Source organism: Anguilla rostrata, chromosome 9 (genome assembly GCF_018555375.3).
Source record: "Anguilla rostrata isolate EN2019 chromosome 9, ASM1855537v3, whole genome shotgun sequence".
Lineage (NCBI taxonomy): Eukaryota > Metazoa > Chordata > Actinopteri > Anguilliformes > Anguillidae > Anguilla > Anguilla rostrata.
The window spans coordinates 53,840,766-53,859,021 of NC_057941.1; the positions used below are offsets into that span (position 1 = coordinate 53,840,766).

The window sequence follows — 18,256 nt, forward strand, 5'->3', positions numbered from 1 at the left end:
TCCAAAATGCATTGAAATCCCAGGCAATGTCCAGCAATGTGCCCTTTCTCTGTAATGGTAATTTCCATGTCTAAAGTGAATGGGTATTTGCTGTATACTTCATGGGTTTGGTAAGCATGCTATATGGAGAGAATACAGGAAACAGGACATGAATGCATGATGCCCCTAAAACAGTACTTAATACCTCATACACGCACACACACACACACGCACACACACGCACACACACGCACGCACGCGTGCACACACACACTCGCACGCAGGTACGCACGCATGCACACGCACACACAAACGCACACATGCAGGTACGCACGCACACACACACACACACAGAAACGTGCGCACGCACACACACACACAGAAACGTGCGCACGCACACACACACACACACAGAAACGTGCGCGCGCACGCACACACACACAGAAATACACACAGAGAAACGTGCACACGCGCACACACACACAAACACACACACGTTTAATCTTGCCAACACACTAACGTGGTGTTCACCAGTTTCACACATTGACCACGAGTCAGCGCACGCTTTGCTTCCCCCGGGTGAAAATGGCAGCCGAGGTTCCTGTGAGCTTAACGAGGCCTGGGGCTCCTCTGCAAACGGGTTTTATTTAATTCAGCACAGAGCTGCAGCATCGGCTGCAAATATAAGCAGAGTGAAAATCACTGCGATACAACGGCTGTTTTTCTTCCTCTATTTATCCGTCTGTTCTCTGGAAACTGCGATAAGATCAGCTAGCTGGGGGGGGGGGTCATGCTGTTGGGGGGTCATGCTGTTGGGGGGTCATGCTGTTGGGGGGGTCATGCTGTTGGGGGGGTCATGCTGTTGGGGGGGTCATGCTGTTGGGGGGGTCATGCTGTTGGGGGGTCATGCTGTTGGGGGGTCATGCTGTTGGGGGGGTCATGCTGTTGGGGGGGTCATGCTGTTGTGTTTTCAGCCTGAGCAGAACAGGGCGTAAGCTCTGAGAAAGTACACCCTTAATTTTTTCAGTCCTCTTAACTGCAGCAGCAGCTCATCACTCGCCTCCCTCTTCTTCTCTTTTTACCTTCATTACGGTTTATCAGCATTGCACGAGCGCTGAAATAAACCGCCAGTCTTTAGCCCACATGCAAGGGCTTCACAAAACCAGTGAGCTGGTTCTTCGCACAGATACCACAGACACACCAGATATTCAACTCCAGCCTTTCTTCCTTCGCCCTCTGAGATCTTAACCACAGGAGGCTCTGGGGATGCAGGTCAGAATGTGCATCCCTCAGCACTCAGCAAGGCTCTGAATTGATTTTCAGAACACGGCTCAAACGGGAATGCTCTGGAATGGGAATGACTTCAACAGCAGTGAGACAGAATCTCGGATGTTATAGAGAATCTCTGTGAAACCACTGCTCTCACCTGACTGGCTGAATCTTCCTCCAGCAACTCCTGTACGAATCTAGGGTTCCACACTAGATACCAGCAAACATGAACTGATAATGTGCATTAGCCTGGAATAACCACCACAGGTTTCCTTTCGATACTACTATTGATTTATTGGGGCAGTTTTCTGTATATTCTCTCATCATCATTCTCATTGTGCCGGTCAAAAAAACATCAAAGGCTCAACATACGTGTATGTAAATATTTACAAATGTAAGTAACACTCAGTTTATACAATATTTATTAAATAAATAAATGCTAAATCCATTTGCTGAATGCATTCACTCAAAGTGCATGACAAGATGCACAACCAGACTGCCCGGAGGCTGGACCAACAGCACCGTTGTGCATGTGTGTGTGTGTGTGTGAGTGTGTGTGTGTGAGTGTGCGTGTGGGAGTGTGTGTGTGTGTGCGAGTGTGTGTGAGTGTGCGTGTGTGTGAGTGTGCGTGTAGGAGTGTGTGTGACTATCAGGAGGTTGGAAAAAACAGCTCCGTTGTGCATGTGTGCGTGCGTGTGTGAGTGTGTGTGTGTGTGTGCATGTGCGTGTGCGTGTGTGTGTGTGTGCATGTGCGTGTGAGTGCGCGTGTGTGTGTGAGTGCGTGTGTGCGTGTGTGCGCATGTGCGTGTGTGTGTGAGTGCGTGTGTGCATGTGCGTGCGTGTGTGTGAGTGCGTGTGTGTGAGTGCGTGTGTGCGTGTGTGCATGTGCGTGTGTGTGTGTGTGCAGTGTGTGTGTGAGTGCGTGTGTGCATGTGCGTGTGTGTGAGTGCGTGTGTGCGTGTGTGCATGTGCGTGTGTGAGTGCGTGTGTGCGTGTGTGCATGTGCGTGTGTGTGAGTGCGTGTGCGTGTGAGTGCGTGTGTGCGTGTGTGAGTGCGTGTGTGCATGTGCGTGTGTGTGAGTGCGTGTGTGCGTGTGTGCGTGTGTGAGTGCGTGTGTGCGAGTGCGTGTGTGTGAGTGCGTGTGTGTGAGTGCGTGTGTGCATGTGCGTGTGTGTGAGTGCGTGTGTGCGTGTGTGCATGTGCGTGTGTGAGTGCGTGTGTGCGTGTGCGTGTGTGTGAGTGCGTGTGCGTGTGTGTGTGAGTGCGTGTGTGCGTGTGTGTAGTGCGTGTGTGCATGTGCGTGTGTGAGTGCGTGTGTGCGTGTGTGCGTGTGTGAGTGCGTGTGTGCATGTGCGTGTGTGAGTGCGTGTGTGCATGTGCGTGTGCGTGAGTGCGTGTGTGCGAGTGCGTGTGTGCGAGTGCGTGTGTGTGAGTGCGTGTGTGAGTGTGTGCGTGTGTGAGTGCGTGTGTGCGTGTGTGAGTGCGTGTGTGCGAGTGCGTGTGTGTGAGTGCGTGTGTGCGTGTGTGAGTGCGTGTGTGCGTGTGTGCGTGTGTGAGTGCGTGTGTGCGTGTGTGAGTGCGTGTGTGCGAGTGCGTGTGTGTGAGTGCGTGTGTGTGGGTGACAGCCAGGAGGCTGGACAAGCAGCTCTGTTTGGAGAGGACAGAACATGGCCACTGTCCGGGATTGGCGTGAGGGACAGTTGTGGTGTTCTCTGGACATGTGCACGTGTGTGTGTGTGTGTCAGTGCATCAGATGCGGGTGGTGTCAGACTCAGAATCGGATGGTGTCAGACTCAGATGCGGATGGTGTCAGACTCAGAATCGGGTGGTGTCAGACTCAGATTCGGATGGTGTACGAGTCGGAGTGCGTGACGTAGCGGACCCAGCGCTGGGGCGGACCGGGCTGGGCCGGGGACAGGCGGAGGAATCGGATCTGCAGCCCAGTACAAGTGTGCTTCGGCAGCTCAAAGCTCAGGCTGACCGGACCCACTTCCATCAGGGAGGCGGAGCTTAGGCCAGGAACCTCCAGCTGGAGAGACAGACGATTGGTCAGATCCCCATGTCAATCACACTGACTTTCTCTTTATCCAGAACTGAAAACTCTGCACATCTCAGAAGAATCTGTCCAATCACTACTCAGGGGCAATCAGCACTAGCCATTTACTATTTAAAACACAAGTCACACTGAATATGTCAATCAAGTCAGGGATTCCAAATTCCTCAAACGCTCGCCACACAGGGAGACCCGCAGGGTACTGCTACAGCGAATCACGCGTCTGCATGAGGACCCGCAGGGTACTGCTACAGCGAATCACGCGTCTGCATGAGGACCCGCAGGGTACTGCTACAGCGAATCACGCGTCTGCATGAGGACCCGCAGGGTACTGCTGCAGCGAATCACGCGTCTGCATGAGGACCCGCAGGGTACTGCTACAGCGAATCAGGACCCGCAGGGTACTGCTACAGCGAATCACGCGTCTGCATGAGGACCCGCAGGGTACTGCTGCAGCGAATCACGCGTCTGCATGAGGACCCGCAGGGTACTGCTACAGCGAATCACGCGTCTGCATGAGGACCCGCAGGGTACTGCTGCAGCGAATCACGCGTCTGCATGAGGACCCGCAGGGTACTGCTACAGCGAATCACGCGTCTGCATGAGGACCCGCAGGGTACTGCTACAGCGAATCACGCGTCTGCATGAGGACCCGCAGGGTACTGCTACAGCGAATCACGCGTCTGCATGAGGACCCGCAGGGTACTGCTACAGCGAATCACGCGTCTGCATGAGGACCCGCAGGGTACTGCTACAGCGAATCACACGTCTGCATGAGGACCCGCAGGGTACTGCTGCAGCGAATCACGCGTCTGCATGAGGACCCGCAGGGTACTGCTACAGCGAATCACGCGTCTGCATGAGGACCCGCAGGGTACTGCTACAGCGAATCACGCGTCTGCATGAGGACCCGCAGGGTACTGCTACAGCGAATCACGCGTCTGCATGAGGACCCGCAGGGTACTGCTACAGCGAATCACGCGTCTGCATGAGGACCCGCAGGGTACTGCTACAGCGAATCACGCGTCTGCATGAGGACCCGCAGGGTACTGCTACAGCGAATCACGCGTCTGCATGAGGACCCGCAGGGTACTGCTACAGCGAATCACGCGTCTGCATGAGGACCCGCAGGGTACTGCTACAGCGAATCACGCGTCTGCATGAGGACCCGCAGGGTACTGCTACAGCGAATCACGCGTCTGCATGAGGACCCGCAGGGTACTGCTACAGCGAATCACGCGTCTGCATGAGGACCCGCAGGGTACTGCTACAGCGAATCACGCGTCTGCATGAGGACCCGCAGGGTACTGCTACAGCGAATCACGCGTCTGCATGAGGACCCGCAGGGTACTGCTACAGCGAATCACGCGTCTGCATGAGGACCCGCAGGGTACTGCTACAGCGAATCACGCGTCTGCATGAGGACCCGCAGGGTACTGCTACAGCGAATCACGCGTCTGCATGAGGACCCGCAGGGTACTGCTACAGCGAATCACGCGTCTGCATGAGGACCCGCAGGGTACTGCTACAGCGAATCACGCGTCTGCATGAGGACCCGCAGGGTACTGCTACAGCGAATCACGCGTCTGCATGAGGACCCGCAGGGTACTGCTACAGCGAATCACGCGTCTGCATGAGGACCCGCAGGGTACTGCTACAGCGAATCACGCGTCTGCATGAGGACCCGCAGGGTACTGCTACAGCGAATCACACGTCTGCATGAGGACCCGCAGGCAGCTGCTAGAGCCAGTGACTGAGTCGATGCCCAGCTGTGCTTTCCTGGACTAAGTCTGTGCTAAACTGTGCTAGACTGCATTAGGCTGGATTAGCCCCCCCCCACCACAAACTCACTTTGAAGAGAGCGGAAAGCTGGGCCCCCCCAGGGAAACGTGGTATCTCCCAGAACACAGCCTTACTGCTGGCCTGCAGCTCAGCTGTCTGATCCGGACTGCTCAACTCCTGAGACAAACTGGGGGGGGGGGGTGAAGAGAGAGAGGGAAAAAGGAAACAGGAGAAATTTTTCAAAGAGGACACCACACCAGAGGTGTGTGCTAATCCACCTGGGAAAGGACAGGCCGCATAAACATGGCAGTGCACACACACACACACACTCACACACTCACACACTCACACACACAAGCACACACACACACTCCCTCACTCACTCACTCACTCAGACAGACACACACACACTCACACAGTTTCCTGCCTGAGAGAGAGAAACAGAGAGAGAAAGAAAGAAAGAAAGCGAGAGAGAGAGAGGTGCAGATGTTACTTTTCTCACCTTAATGAGCCTTTGGGCACCGGCACTGTGACAGACACACTCAGAGCAGCACTGCAGAGAGAGAGAGAGAGAGAGAGAGAGAGACCACACACACACACACATACAGTGTTATATCCCTGCATGGCATCCACCACATCACTATATGACATTGTTACACTACAACATTGGCGCATGAAAACACAATATTCTGCATATAAACACATGACATAGAATCTTGAAAGAGTGTTAAAACAAACAAAAAAACGAACCTCTTTGGAGGCAGATCACACCTGAGCTTTAAGTATATTAACAACCTGCAGTAAGAGAGTAAGAGAGAGAGAGAGAGAGAGACCGAACTTTATCACTGAGAGAAAATAAGATAAGCTTTGGCCACAGATTTTCTATTTTGATCAAACCAAAATGTATTCACCATTTACTTTTTGTGAAACATAGCCCTGAAAAACAGGGAGTGGTTGCTCTTGGAAAACAGGAAGTGATTTCTCTTGAATAACAGGAAGTGATTGCTCTTGGATAACAGGAAGTGAAGGGTGAGTACCTGCCACTGTTGTCCCTCTCCACTGTGGGGAAGAGCCGGAAGGGCGGGGCTGAGGGTAGGTCGTCACAGAGCTGATACTGCATCACCGTCTGCTACAGAGAGAGAGAGAACAGTGTGTGTGTGTGCGTGTGTGTGTGCGTGTGTGTCTGTTTGTGTGTGCGTGTGCGTGTCTGTGTCTGTGTGTGTGTGTGGGTACAGAGGATGTCTGTCTGACCAGTGGGAGGGTCATGTGACCAGGGTTGTGTGGAAACAGGAAGGAGGAAGTGAGGGCAGCGCGGGAGTGACTCACAGGGCCTGCTCAGGAAGCGTCTGGGTCACAGGCAGACCCTGTTCACATGTGTGTGTTTATATGAGTACCTCTCCTTGCAGGCAGACCCTGTTCACATGTGTGTGTTTATATGAGTACCTCTCCTTGCAGGCAGACCCTGTTCACATGTGTGTGTTTATATGAGTTCCTCTCCTTGCAGGCAGACCCTGTTCACATGTGTGTGTTTATATGAGTTCCTCTCCTTGCAGGCAGACCCTGTTCACATGTGTGTGTTTATATGAGTACCTCTCCTTGCAGGCAGACCCTGTTCACGTGTGTGTTTATATGAGTACCTCTCCTTGCAGGCAGACCCTGTTCACGTGTGTGTGTTTATATGAGTACCTCTCCTTGCAGGCAGACCCTGTTCACATGTGTGTGTTTATATGAGTACCTCTCCTTGCAGGCAGACCCTGTTCACATGTGTGTGTTTATATGAGTACCTCTCCTTGCAGGCAGACCCTGTTCACATGTGTGTGTTTATATGAGTACCCCTCCTTGCAGGCAGATCCTGTTCACATGTGTGTGTTTATATGAGTACCTCTCCTTGCAGGCAGACCCTGTTCACATGTGTGTGTTTATATGAGTACCTCTCCTTGCAGGCAGACCCTGTTCACATGTGTGTGTTTATGAGTACCTCTCCTTGGCTGGGACAAATTCTCAGGATCCTGTAGCTGTCAAACTCCTCCAGCTTTACAGCATGATGAAAACTACACTCATCCACCCTCACTGCTGCTCCATAACCTGAGGAGGGAGAGAGAGATCAGACACAGATCATTGGGGGGGGGGGGTGATGTACATCTCTGCAGTGAGTTGGCTGGGGGGGCGGGGGGGCTAATATTGGTGCTGTACCCACCTCTAAGCTGGGACTTCCCAATGCTGAACTCCTCATTCAACCCAATTCTCATCTCTACAGAGAGAGAGAGAGAGGGGGAGGGGGAGGGAGGGAGGGAGGGAGAGAGCAAAGATGAAGGGAAATAAAGAAGAGGGACAGAAATGGAGGGAGAGTGATGGGAGGAAACAGGAAGAGAGAACAGAGGGAGAAAGAGAGTTAGCACTAGCATCACAGCTGAACCCATCACATTCTGGCTGAGAGCCCACACAGGGGGAGGAGCCCACACAGGGGGACGAGCGTGCACTGTGCTGAGGGGGGCATTAAAACTTTAATCAACCTTCTCACCCGGGCACCTGAACACCGCATTACCTCAACACCTCACTCACCTGAGCAGGTGGGCAGGTAACACTTGACCCTGATCTCCCCCTGAATCTCAGCCTTCATCAGAACGCCCTGGAGGAGAGAGAGAGAGACAGAGAGGGAGACACAGTGAGAAAAAGTGTGTGGCTCCACTGTGGGTGGAGCAGTGTGTGGGTAGAGCAGCGTGTGGGTGGAGCAGCGTGTGGGTGGAGCAGTGTGTGGGCGGGGCAGTGTGTGGGCGGGGCAGCGTGTGGGTGGAGCAGTGTGTGGGCGGGGCAGTGTGTGGGTGGAGCAGTGTGTGGGCGGGGCAGCGTGTGGGTGGAGCAGTGTGTGGGCGGGGCAGTGTGTGGGTGGAGCAGTGTGTGGGTGGAGCAGTGTGTGGGCGGGGCAGCACACGCATGTCGGACTCACGTTGGAGCCAATGACGACGGTCAGCCTCTCGATGACGTCAACAAAGACCTCGTTCTTCCCCCCCTGAGAGACAGAGAGAACCAGGACAAAGCAGCTGATCAAGGGCCTTCATCTCACCATATCCATCCTCATCCTCAGTCTTTACTGCAATTAGGTCAGCTCTGTGACCATGGCCAATCAAATGACCTCTGCCCTGTGACCATGGCCAATCAGATGAGATCGGCTCTGTGACCACGGCCAATCAGATGCCCTGTGATATGAATCAGAGAGAACAGAAAGAGTACAGCCCTGTGTTTTGGGAGCTTCGTGGGCCCCCCCCCCCGTCCCTCCCTCCTCCCTCCCCCCCCCAGGTGACTCACCTGGTCCCGGCTGCACATGAGGGGGCGGCTGGCAGCGGTGCTGGGGGCCACTTTGCTCTGCTGCGTGTCTGCGCCAAACTGCAGGGGGGCGGAGAAGGAGTGACATCAGCAACCCGCCAACACCCCAGCGGGATAAGCCCCTGCACTCTGCAGCCAATCACATGCTTTACAGCAACACAACCCACTAACACCCCAGCGGGATAAGCCCCTCCACACTGCAGCCAATCACACGCTTTACAGCAACACAAACCACCAACACCCCAGTGGGATAAGCCCCTGCACACTGCAGCCAATCACACGCTTTACAGCAACACAACCCACCAACACCCCAGCGGGATAAGCCCCTCCACACTGCAGCCAATCACACGCTTTACAGCAACACAACTCCTATGTGCACAGGGGGAGGAGCCAGTCCAATAGGGGAGGAGTCAGCAAACTGGCAGTTCTGACATTAAGTGACACCTTGAGAGGGACAGAGAGAAAGAGAGAGAGAGAGACAGAGAGAGGGGAGGAGGGAGAGAGAGAGAGACAGAGGGGGGGAGGGAGAGAGACAGAGAGGGGGGGAGGGAGGGAGAGAGAGAGAGACAGAGAGAGATGGGGGGTGTCAGTCTCACCAGCCCAACGTTGCTGAGGTCAAAGAGACTGACAGGCTTGGAGCTCACAGCCTCTGTCTGGATGAAGTTCTTCAGGATGTCAGTGGAAGTGGTCTGGATGTAGCCATAGTCCTGCATGATGGAGAGAGAGAGAGAGAGAGATAGAGGGGGATGAATAAAGGAGAGTGACAGATGAATGGGGGAAGATACGGAGTAAGGTGTGTGTGTGTGTGTGTGTGTATCAGGAGCAGCTGAGTCTGTATGGACAGGAGAGGGATTGAGTCTACAGGGTTCTCACCAGCATCTCATCCAGCATCTCGTAAATGAGGGCAAAGTTCATCTTGACGGATTTCTCCGAGAGACTGCCGCAATAGTCCTTAATGAGACCTGCAAATCTGACACACACAATCAGAGCAAAGATTACACACAGTAAATATGCACAAACACAGCAACCACTATGCACAATGATACTGCACAAAAAGCAGCAGTTTGAACACAATGTATCAACTGCTGTGTGCACAGTAGCCAAACTGCACAGAGGCACACACGTACATGCATGCACACACACTCACACTCACACTCACACTCACACACACACAGCCTCTGACCTGTTAAGGAACTCAATGATGGTGAACGGGGAGGGGTTGGTGGATGTTGTGGCAACACAGTAAAGCCCCCCCTGCCTGATGTGGATGAAATGCAGTCCATCATGACTCTGCATGTGAGAGAGAAAGAGAAAATGAGAGGGAGGGAGAGAAAGAAATGATACACATTTTAAAATACCTTTATTAAAACAACAGACAAAACTCAAGTCATGATCACTTTTACAGAGCACTTACATACACACAGCTACTCTACACCATATAAGAAATTTAAGACAAAGAGAGGAAGAGAGAACAGTTGCTCTGTTCAGATTTCTTATATGAGGTTGGATTGCAGACCTGCATTTGTGCCCAATCAATGAACAGCCCAACTTGGCCAGTTTTGCTGCAGAACCAGCACAGACTTCCAGAAATATGTACATCCTGAATGCAGCCAAAAAGATGGAATGGCGGACATTCAAGTCCGCAACAGCGATACTAACACTCCGATATGATTCTCACTGAAAGGAATCGTTACCACCCAGAAATCAATACAAACATATATCATCTATCATCACAAATCTATCGAATAATAATTATTTTAGCCAAGACTCCACGGCACCGCGCAAAAAAAGTACATTACCATAACAACTGGAGCCTGGTCTCCACGCAAGGACGTCACCATCTCGTAGAATACATTGATGACGTCACTGGCCGCCTCGCCACGGACTGACGTTTCCTGTCAAGGGTCTTTTAAAATGGCAGGATCGCACATGCACATGAACTGGGAGTTTGAACACACACATCACCCACTGTTATATAAAAGCGCAGAGTGGTCATTTTACGCTAAACGGTAGCCGAAGGCAAAGGATACAGTCTTTATAGATGAGGTGATCGCCCTTGGATGACAAGATAAACACCTGGGAAATCATTCTTCCGCACCTGGTGAAACACATTACGCAAAAACTGAAACACATGCGTGCAAAAGGCATGCGTGATGGACAATATGCTTACGACGTGAAAAATGACGAACAATCATCTACATTGAACAGTTGGTACAAAATCCATCAGCGCTCAAGAGTGTATGTCAAAAGCTTGGTGACACTGACATCTATGCTTGATGCGATGTTTCAGACCTGTCAACGTAACCATTAATTCAACAATTAACGTTACAAACTAACATTAGTCATTTGCTTAGGAACGATCAGATGCACAGTAACCAAACAACAAAACTAATGATATGGATCAGCCAGCTTTTAACATGGCATGATGTTATCTAGCCAGCCAGTTAAACCTGCATACAACTCATAGCCAAAGTGAATCGCTAGCTAGCACACTGCAAATAAAAACGGACTCATTACCCACCGGCATTTGTTCAATTTCAAAACTCTCGATAAAAACTTCAAACCTGTAGCGAAATTCCTGGCTCGAGATAATAAACTTTAACTTTTCATCAGTACACTTAGTTAAAAAAACTGACGTTAGCAAGTAATAGCAAAAAAAAAAAAACACTGATCAAAAAATAATTGTCCCTTCCTCTTCTCCGTCGGTATGTTTGTTGACTGGGTTCCGCCACACTGGAATTGCATACCGCCACCTACCGTGCTGGAGTGGACCTAGCAATTCCCCGTGTGTGACGGGAATCTTATCACTCGCACTGCACAATAATGCACCGTCCGAATAACACACGCGTCGTCATCTCTCAAACACACACAGGTTATTACCCACACAGTCAGAACTCATATCACATGTTCAACCCGCACACTCACTGCATACAGATGTGTTCAGTTACCCAGTTCTCATTCCATCTTTCATGCTGTAAGACTCGGAATGGCCAAATGCAGTTTGAAGGCCACATAGCTGAATCTCCTTACTCTCTTCATCCCAAAGTGATGACTATTTGGCTGCGATGGCCACAATGACAGCGCACAGTCATCTCTGCAGGACCCTGATGTCTGTGCTGTCTAAGCACACAGCCTATTCAGCCTTCAGGGAAACTGCCGGACATTATCCATCACTGAAGGCACACATTTGCCCGTACTTGTTTACAGACGTACCAGGCACAATCCAGAAATGTTGTTGGCGGAGTGTTCATTCAACACAGAAGAATTTGGCCTCGCTGGTTGATGTGCAATCCCTGCCAGTGCAGGAAAACTGCACATCATTTTTGACCAGATATAAGGTCTCATCCTGAGGACTACCTGTTCCAAGATCGCTCTTAGAGGATCACAATCGAAGAATAATCCACTCCAGCTGTCACCAGTCCACACACAACATTAGATTTAAAATAAAGCCCTCACACCAGCGGTCTATTAAGCTCCTCCCCTGGAACAATCAGGAGCATTGATTGGCCAAGTCGAATGTCGATCTGGCGCTAGTTTTCGCAGCGGCTGAGTTTTGAGGATACTCCAACACCAGTCAATAAGTAAGCTCACAGTTAAACGTTTCTTCGCGAAGTGTGACTTTGGGGTTACTGTATTTAAAAATAAATTCAAGCCATAAATGCCTTCATATAGCCCAGCTGTACTCAAAGTCCATTCCAATTGTTTGGATACCACTGGAAAAATGCACCATAAAGACAATAGCTGAGAAGGGTAAGTTAACTGCGGCCAAAATAATTAGTTTAGCTTGCGAATTAATCTCGGCGTTCGCAATTTAGCAACGGCTAATTACACAAGTAATTTAGCTATTTCCGGTATAATTCGCGAAACCTTGATTATTGAGTTCGGTAGCTGTGGATTTTGACCTAACTTGACATCACATTAGGCGACTGAGCTATTCCAATTCGAGCCATGTGGCTTGCTAACCATGCGTGTCGATGTATAGCCTAGTTAGACAAGTTAGCGTAGCTGATTGACTAAATAACATTTCATGTAACATTACCTAGATAGTAAGCACACTTAATTCAACAAACCATGTTACGTGGAGCTAAAATTAGCTATAAAACGTGCACATTGTAGCCAGTTTGTACTTAAATTTACAACAACTAGGCTACATGAACAAGTAACTAAGGAAGTGTGTATTTCAGCAATTCCCATCGAAAACGAAAGTTGGCAGTGCTTCTGACTATTATTTAACGTCTCTGAACGGTAGCGCTGGCTTTCTTTTATTCAAAATAGTTTCGCGAACACGGTTAACATTACGTTTTAGCTGCCTACCAGGTGAATTTGATTAATAATCGCTCCCGAGTGAGCGTATGGAATAAGGAAATCAAAGAGGTTATGTTTGCTTGTAACATGGCGCGGACAACCTTTCTCAAATCCTCTAACGCCTGAAATTGCTTTGTGGTTTGAAGGTGGTCGGTGGCACAGCTTGCCGTTTAACGTTAGCTAGCGCGCGGTGCGACCCGAATCGAACTTTTGAGACAAAGAATTACGCGCGAGCAGCACGTGGGGCGAGATAATCGAGTCCAAAGGAAGTGTGTTTTGAGATTTCTATTGTAATATTCACACTACAGGACAGTGTGAAAAGTTTTTTTTTTTTTTTCTTCTTTTCTAGCCGAAGGCGCGTTTTATCAGTGTTAAATAAGTTATAGCATTACTAATCGATAGCAGTTTAACAATATCCATTCATAGCCTACAGCTAGTTATGGCAGTTACCCACGTGTTACTTGAACCTATAACCTCTCCAAATGCAGGAGTAGTTTAGTACACTGCACTGTCACGGCATAATTTTTTTGTAAGCATACTGAGATCAGGGTAGGAAAACCCCGCACAAATTTAATTTCATTTGGAACAACCGCGGCTGCACAAATGTAAATGAATGAATGCGTATATATTAATTTAATATATATTTGTCCTCACATGCCATAGATAAATGTACCTCATATTTCGTACTTTTTCTTAGCATCCATATGTGATCGCCATGGTTTTTGATGTTATCTTTTTTGAAGTAAATTTCCTTAAAAACAAACATGGGTGAATCCCAGCTAATAGTAAGACTGTACATTAAAATGTGTTCTGTGTAAGAGTGTTCTCTCTGTGTGAGAGCCTTAAATCTGGGGTGAGCAGTTCCTTTCCTGCAGGGCCGATGTGTGTTCAGGTTTTTTTGTCAGTGACTACACTGATCAGATTGGCTGAGCAATGAGATGTTTCATGGTGGGACACAGGAACACTCTTCATCTGGCATTCATGAACTTATCAAAAAAATGTGATGTGAATTACTAAATGACTGCTAGTAGCAGCGGCTGGCATTAAACGCAGAGAGTGATGTGGCTCGCCCACCCTGAGACTGTGAGGTGTTGCTCTCATGGAACTGGATTCCAGTGGTATGATGATGATTGTGATGAAGAATCGTTTTTTTGTGCGTCGCTTTGGATAAAAGCGTCTGCTAAATAAATGTAATGTAAAGAACTTTGGTAATCCAGTTAAACATTTTCCTCCAGACGGCTGCCGCTACTTGCATCTCGCCAACACAGTCCCACAGCCCAACACATCTGCGCACAGCCACAGGTCTTACACAGGCACAGCTCTTACACAGGCAATGCCGGGCCCAGTCGCGGCACAGTCACCTGTGGGACTGCTGGCCTGCACAGCCTGTTTCTCAGCGTCGGCGCTGTTTGCGCAGGCAGATAAAAGCATCTGAAACGGCCCATGGTTGTTTTAAAGAACGAGGTGAAAGTCTTATGTTTTTGAACAGATCTAATAAGCAGTCATGCCCATCAGTCATACATGCTGTCATACATGCATAAATGCACCGTGATTTGGCTGTAAAACCAGTGCATGGGATCGTGGGTGTACTATGCCAGCTCTCCATAGTTTGGAGATTCGGCACCTGCTGTCCTCTGGTTCAGTAATATTATAATTCGGGTTGCTGCCGTTCTGGGATATGAGCTAGCGTCATCTAGCACTTCAAACATCCGCTTCTCCGGCTCCAACATCTTCGGAGATGCTGCTGTAACTGACGAATGAGGAGGACTTTCAGAGCAGCTGGTTCAACAACAATCAGTTCAGTTGAGCTCGTGCGTGGTGGGGCGGATGTGTCCTGACGTCACATGTCGCAGGTTCACGACATTGTTGTGAGAGGGGAGGCGATGACGCGCCTCGTCCGGAGTGGCTCCTCCGCTTTGCAGCAGTGGAGCGGCAGTATAGAAAAACATCACCACATATCGAACCGTTGTGAAAGACCGGCCGCGTTAATATTATTACTAGATACAGGATCGGTGTTCGAAAATGTTCCCCCGCAAGGTATACTACTTTGTTTTTTGCACGGGAGTCACTGTTGTTTATTAATAAGAGTAAAGCGGAGGGACTATTTGACCAGCGGAGGGATAGTAGCAGCTCCGCGGGGGGTGAATGGGCTGAAAAGCCATGTGCTTCTTTGTTTACAAAAACAGCGGCGGACGGAGAATCGGCCAAAGATGCTAGGATAATAATTTAGTTAGATGGGAATATACAAAGTGCGCGTGTAGTGTGGAGTCATACCAGCACCCGGTCAATAGCGTCGTAAGATATAAGTCCAACGACGAAAGAAAACAACGGTTTGTTGTCCGGTGGAGGGGCGCGAGCGGCTGGGCAGCGCGAGGCGAGTTGATTAATTCCACCGACGGCCTTTGACACAAGAACATATTTATGATTTTTTCTGTGGGCTTTGGTGGGCCCGTCTGCGCATCACAAACTGTGCGGGCAGGTGTGGAACGAGGGGACCATAGTTTGGGATGAGTGACTCAAATTGACGCATCTGGCTAGCCCTGTTCCAGAGCCCTGTCGGTGCGGGATGCGAGGTGTACACAACAAAGAGATTTTGAAAAAGCGAAGGGGGACGTTGTCTAACCTTTCCTGTGAAGTAAGTTCTCTAATTTACTCACTTGTTCGCGATCTGTCTCAGAGTTTCTGAACTCTGCTGCGCCAGGCTCTCGTGCCCCTTCGCGAGGGAAGTGTTCAGAAGCGAAAGTGAAATTGCTGAGAGATTTTGTTTGGGCTTTAACGTGTCTCGCATTTAGATACTGGCGCGGAGGAAGGACTGTTGTAACGGCATTTTTTGTCATTAACGGACGGTTTTAAACAGTCCCCAGCATCAGGAGGTTAACCTTAGTTGGGCACGTTAGAGTTAAAGGAGGTAATCGTTCGTGGGAGTTTCATTTTGATTTAGTTTCTGATCCAGCTAACGAGTTAAGATTTTTTTCCTCTTTTTTTAGTTGATTCAAGCGATTTTCAGGGGAGGGGCCAGCACCCCACCCCACTGCCCCATACATAAACGCCAAAAACTGCAGAGTTTGATTGTTTTAAACCCCACGATTTTATCTATCCTACACTTAATATTACTAGCGATTTTTATGTGGTAGAATATGGTGCGCTTTCATTTTAAACTGCATTTAAATGTAATAGCGCAGCCTCGCTACTGGGTGCGGGGGAGGGGGCAGGTCACGTGGGTGAAGGGTTTGTTTACAAGCAGCGCAAAGGGCGAATCAATACAAGCGAGTCAGTCGGGATCGCGCCGCGCACTCAGACTCAGAAACGCTGCGGCTGGATTTTCAGCAAAGGCCCACGCTTATCTCTCAGTTCCGTTATTATTTATTTTTGTGTAACATTTAATTTTTGTGTTATTTGCCGTGCCTCCCCCCCCCCTGCAGTTTAACCCGTTGTTTGATCGCATCCAGTCATTTGCTCAAGCAGGGCAGGAGCCAACGGCTCAGACAGAGGGAGACGCCTGCTAGGTTCACTCGCCATATCCTGACAAACACCACTGGATTAAAAGATTAAATTAAACCTGCACGTACTTCCTTATAAGTTACTTGTTTTCCTTTTGCACGTTGTTTTTCCACTGCTATCTTGTACATGTTTATTCACCAGACGCTCTTTCCTGGAGAGAAACACGGGTGTTGCAAGGTGCTAGTGCACATAGGGTTTGATGGAAACCGCTGTAGAAGGATGAACTAAAGACTGTGTGAAGTAGCCTTATGCTCTGTGAAATGTCTCCCTACAGCCCAGCTGTACAGATGGGTGCAAGGGGGACCTGCAGGAGAATGATGGCTGCGTCCAATCGGAGAGGGAGGCTGCCTGCTGCGACCAATCAGAAAGGGAGGGTGCTGGTTGGGACCAGTCGGAAAGGGTTGTGTAACCCAACGGGTGAGCATCATTGTTACCTCAGATCTGTGACATAGTTTCATCTCACACCTGCACCACAACACTCACCTGTACTACACCCCAGCACATAGCCCCTCACACCCGGAACACAGTGCTCCTCGCCCAGCACAGAGCTCCACACCCAGCACAGAGCTCCTCACTCCATCACAGAGCCCCTCACCCAGCACAGAGCCTCACACCCAACACAGAGCTCCTCACCCCTGCACAGAGCTCCTCACTCCATCACAGAGCCCCTCACCCAGCACAGAGCCTCACACCCAACACAGAGCTCCTCACACCTGGAACACAGAGCTCCACACCCTAGCACAGAGCTCCACACCAGCACAGAGCCCTATACCCCAGCACAGAGCCCCTCACACCTGGAACACAGAGCTCCACACCAGCACAGAGCCATATACCCCAGCACAGAGCCCTACACCCCAGGACAGAGCCCCTCACACCTGGAACACAGAGCTCCACACCCCAGCACAGAGCTCCTCACCTCATCACAGAGCCCCTCACCCAACACAGAGCCCTACACCCCAGCACAGAGCTCCTCACACCTGGAACACAGAGCTCCTCGCCAACACAGAGCTCCTCACCCAGCACAGAGCTCCACACCCAACACAGAGCCCCTCACCCAGCACAGAGCTCCTCACTCCATCACAGAGCCCCTCACCCAGCACAGAGCCTCACACCCAACACAGAGCTCCTCACCACTGCACAGAGCTCCTCACTCCATCACAGAGCCCCTCACCCAGCACAGAGCCTCACACCCAACACAGAGCTCCTCACACCTGGAACACAGAGCTCCACACCCTAGCACAGAGCTCCACACCAGCACAGAGCCCTATACCCCAGCACAGAGCCCCTCACACCTGGAACACAGAGCTCCACACCCCAGCACAGAGCTCCTCACCTCATCACAGAGCCCCTCACCCAACACAGCCCTACACCCCAGCACAGCTCCACACCCCAGCACAGAGCTCTTGACTGGATGAATCCTGCTGCAGGTGTATCTCTAGCCTGTTCTGACAGTGGTGGGCACTGTTTTGCTGGTAGAATCCAGGACTCGCTCTCTGTCTGCGGGGTCGAGCCCCTCAGCTTCATTCCCTCGCAGATAAAGCTCTTTCACAGCGAGCTTTGAGCTTCAGCGCCTGCCTTCTGAGATCAGGGCAACGAACGCGAGGCTGCATAATATAACACACTTGCACGTGTGTTTGTGTGTGTTTGGCAGGTGTGAGGTGAGTGTGTGGTAAAGTCCTCACAGTGCAGGTAGAGGTGAGTGTGTGGTAAGTCCTCACAGTGCAGGTAGAGGTGAGTGTGTGGTAAAGTCCTCACAGTGCAGGTAGAGGTGAGTGTGTGGTAAAGTCCTCACAGTGCAGGTAGAGGTGAGTGTGTGGTAAAGTCCTCACAGTGCAGGTAGAGGTGAGTGTGTGGTAAAGTCCTCACAGTGCAGGTAGAGGTGAGTGTGTGGTAAAGTGCTCACAGTGCAGGTAGAGGTGAGTGTGTGGTAAAGTCCTCACAGTGCAGGTAGAGGTGAGTGTGCGGTAAAGTGCTTACAGTGCAGGTAGAGGTGAGTGTGTGGTAAAGTCCTCACAGTGCAGGTAAAGGTGAGTGTGTGGTAA

General features: G+C 50.5%; 1 protein-coding gene and 1 long non-coding RNA gene across 5 annotated transcripts in view; one reads left to right on the plus strand and one right to left on the minus strand.

The window, feature by feature from the left end:
• Nucleotides 1-1,516: 1,516 nt before the first annotated feature.
• Nucleotides 1,517-11,920, minus strand: ap4m1 (adaptor related protein complex 4 subunit mu 1). Of its 4 annotated transcripts, none has more exons than XM_064353038.1 (16): nt 11,766-11,920; nt 10,439-10,506; nt 10,208-10,293; nt 9,592-9,698; nt 9,282-9,378; nt 9,005-9,115; nt 8,391-8,468; nt 8,032-8,094; nt 7,647-7,713; nt 7,282-7,335; nt 7,063-7,169; nt 6,122-6,213; nt 5,835-5,879; nt 5,587-5,637; nt 5,154-5,271; nt 1,517-3,278 (listed from the first exon to the last, which is right to left on the minus strand). In XM_064353038.1, exons 2-16 carry the CDS (start codon nt 10,494-10,496, stop codon nt 3,087-3,089), a joined length of 1,326 nt encoding a protein of 441 aa, XP_064209108.1. In that variant the 5' UTR covers nt 10,497-10,506; nt 11,766-11,920; the 3' UTR covers nt 1,517-3,086. The 4 variants fall into 4 exon arrangements, with proteins under 4 accessions (XP_064209108.1, XP_064209106.1, XP_064209105.1 ...); XM_064353036.1 differs by lacking the exon at nt 11,766-11,920 and adding an exon at nt 11,622-11,751; XM_064353035.1 differs by lacking the exon at nt 11,766-11,920 and adding an exon at nt 11,334-11,552.
• Nucleotides 11,921-11,924: 4 nt separating this feature from the next.
• The window catches only part of LOC135264259 (uncharacterized), an 8,203-nt gene continuing 1,871 nt past the window's right edge, over nt 11,925-18,256 (plus strand). Inside the window, exons 1-2 of the long non-coding RNA XR_010332643.1 lie at nt 11,925-12,158; nt 16,489-16,631. This is a non-coding gene — a long non-coding RNA (uncharacterized LOC135264259). The remainder of the gene's footprint in view (nt 12,159-16,488; nt 16,632-18,256) is intronic.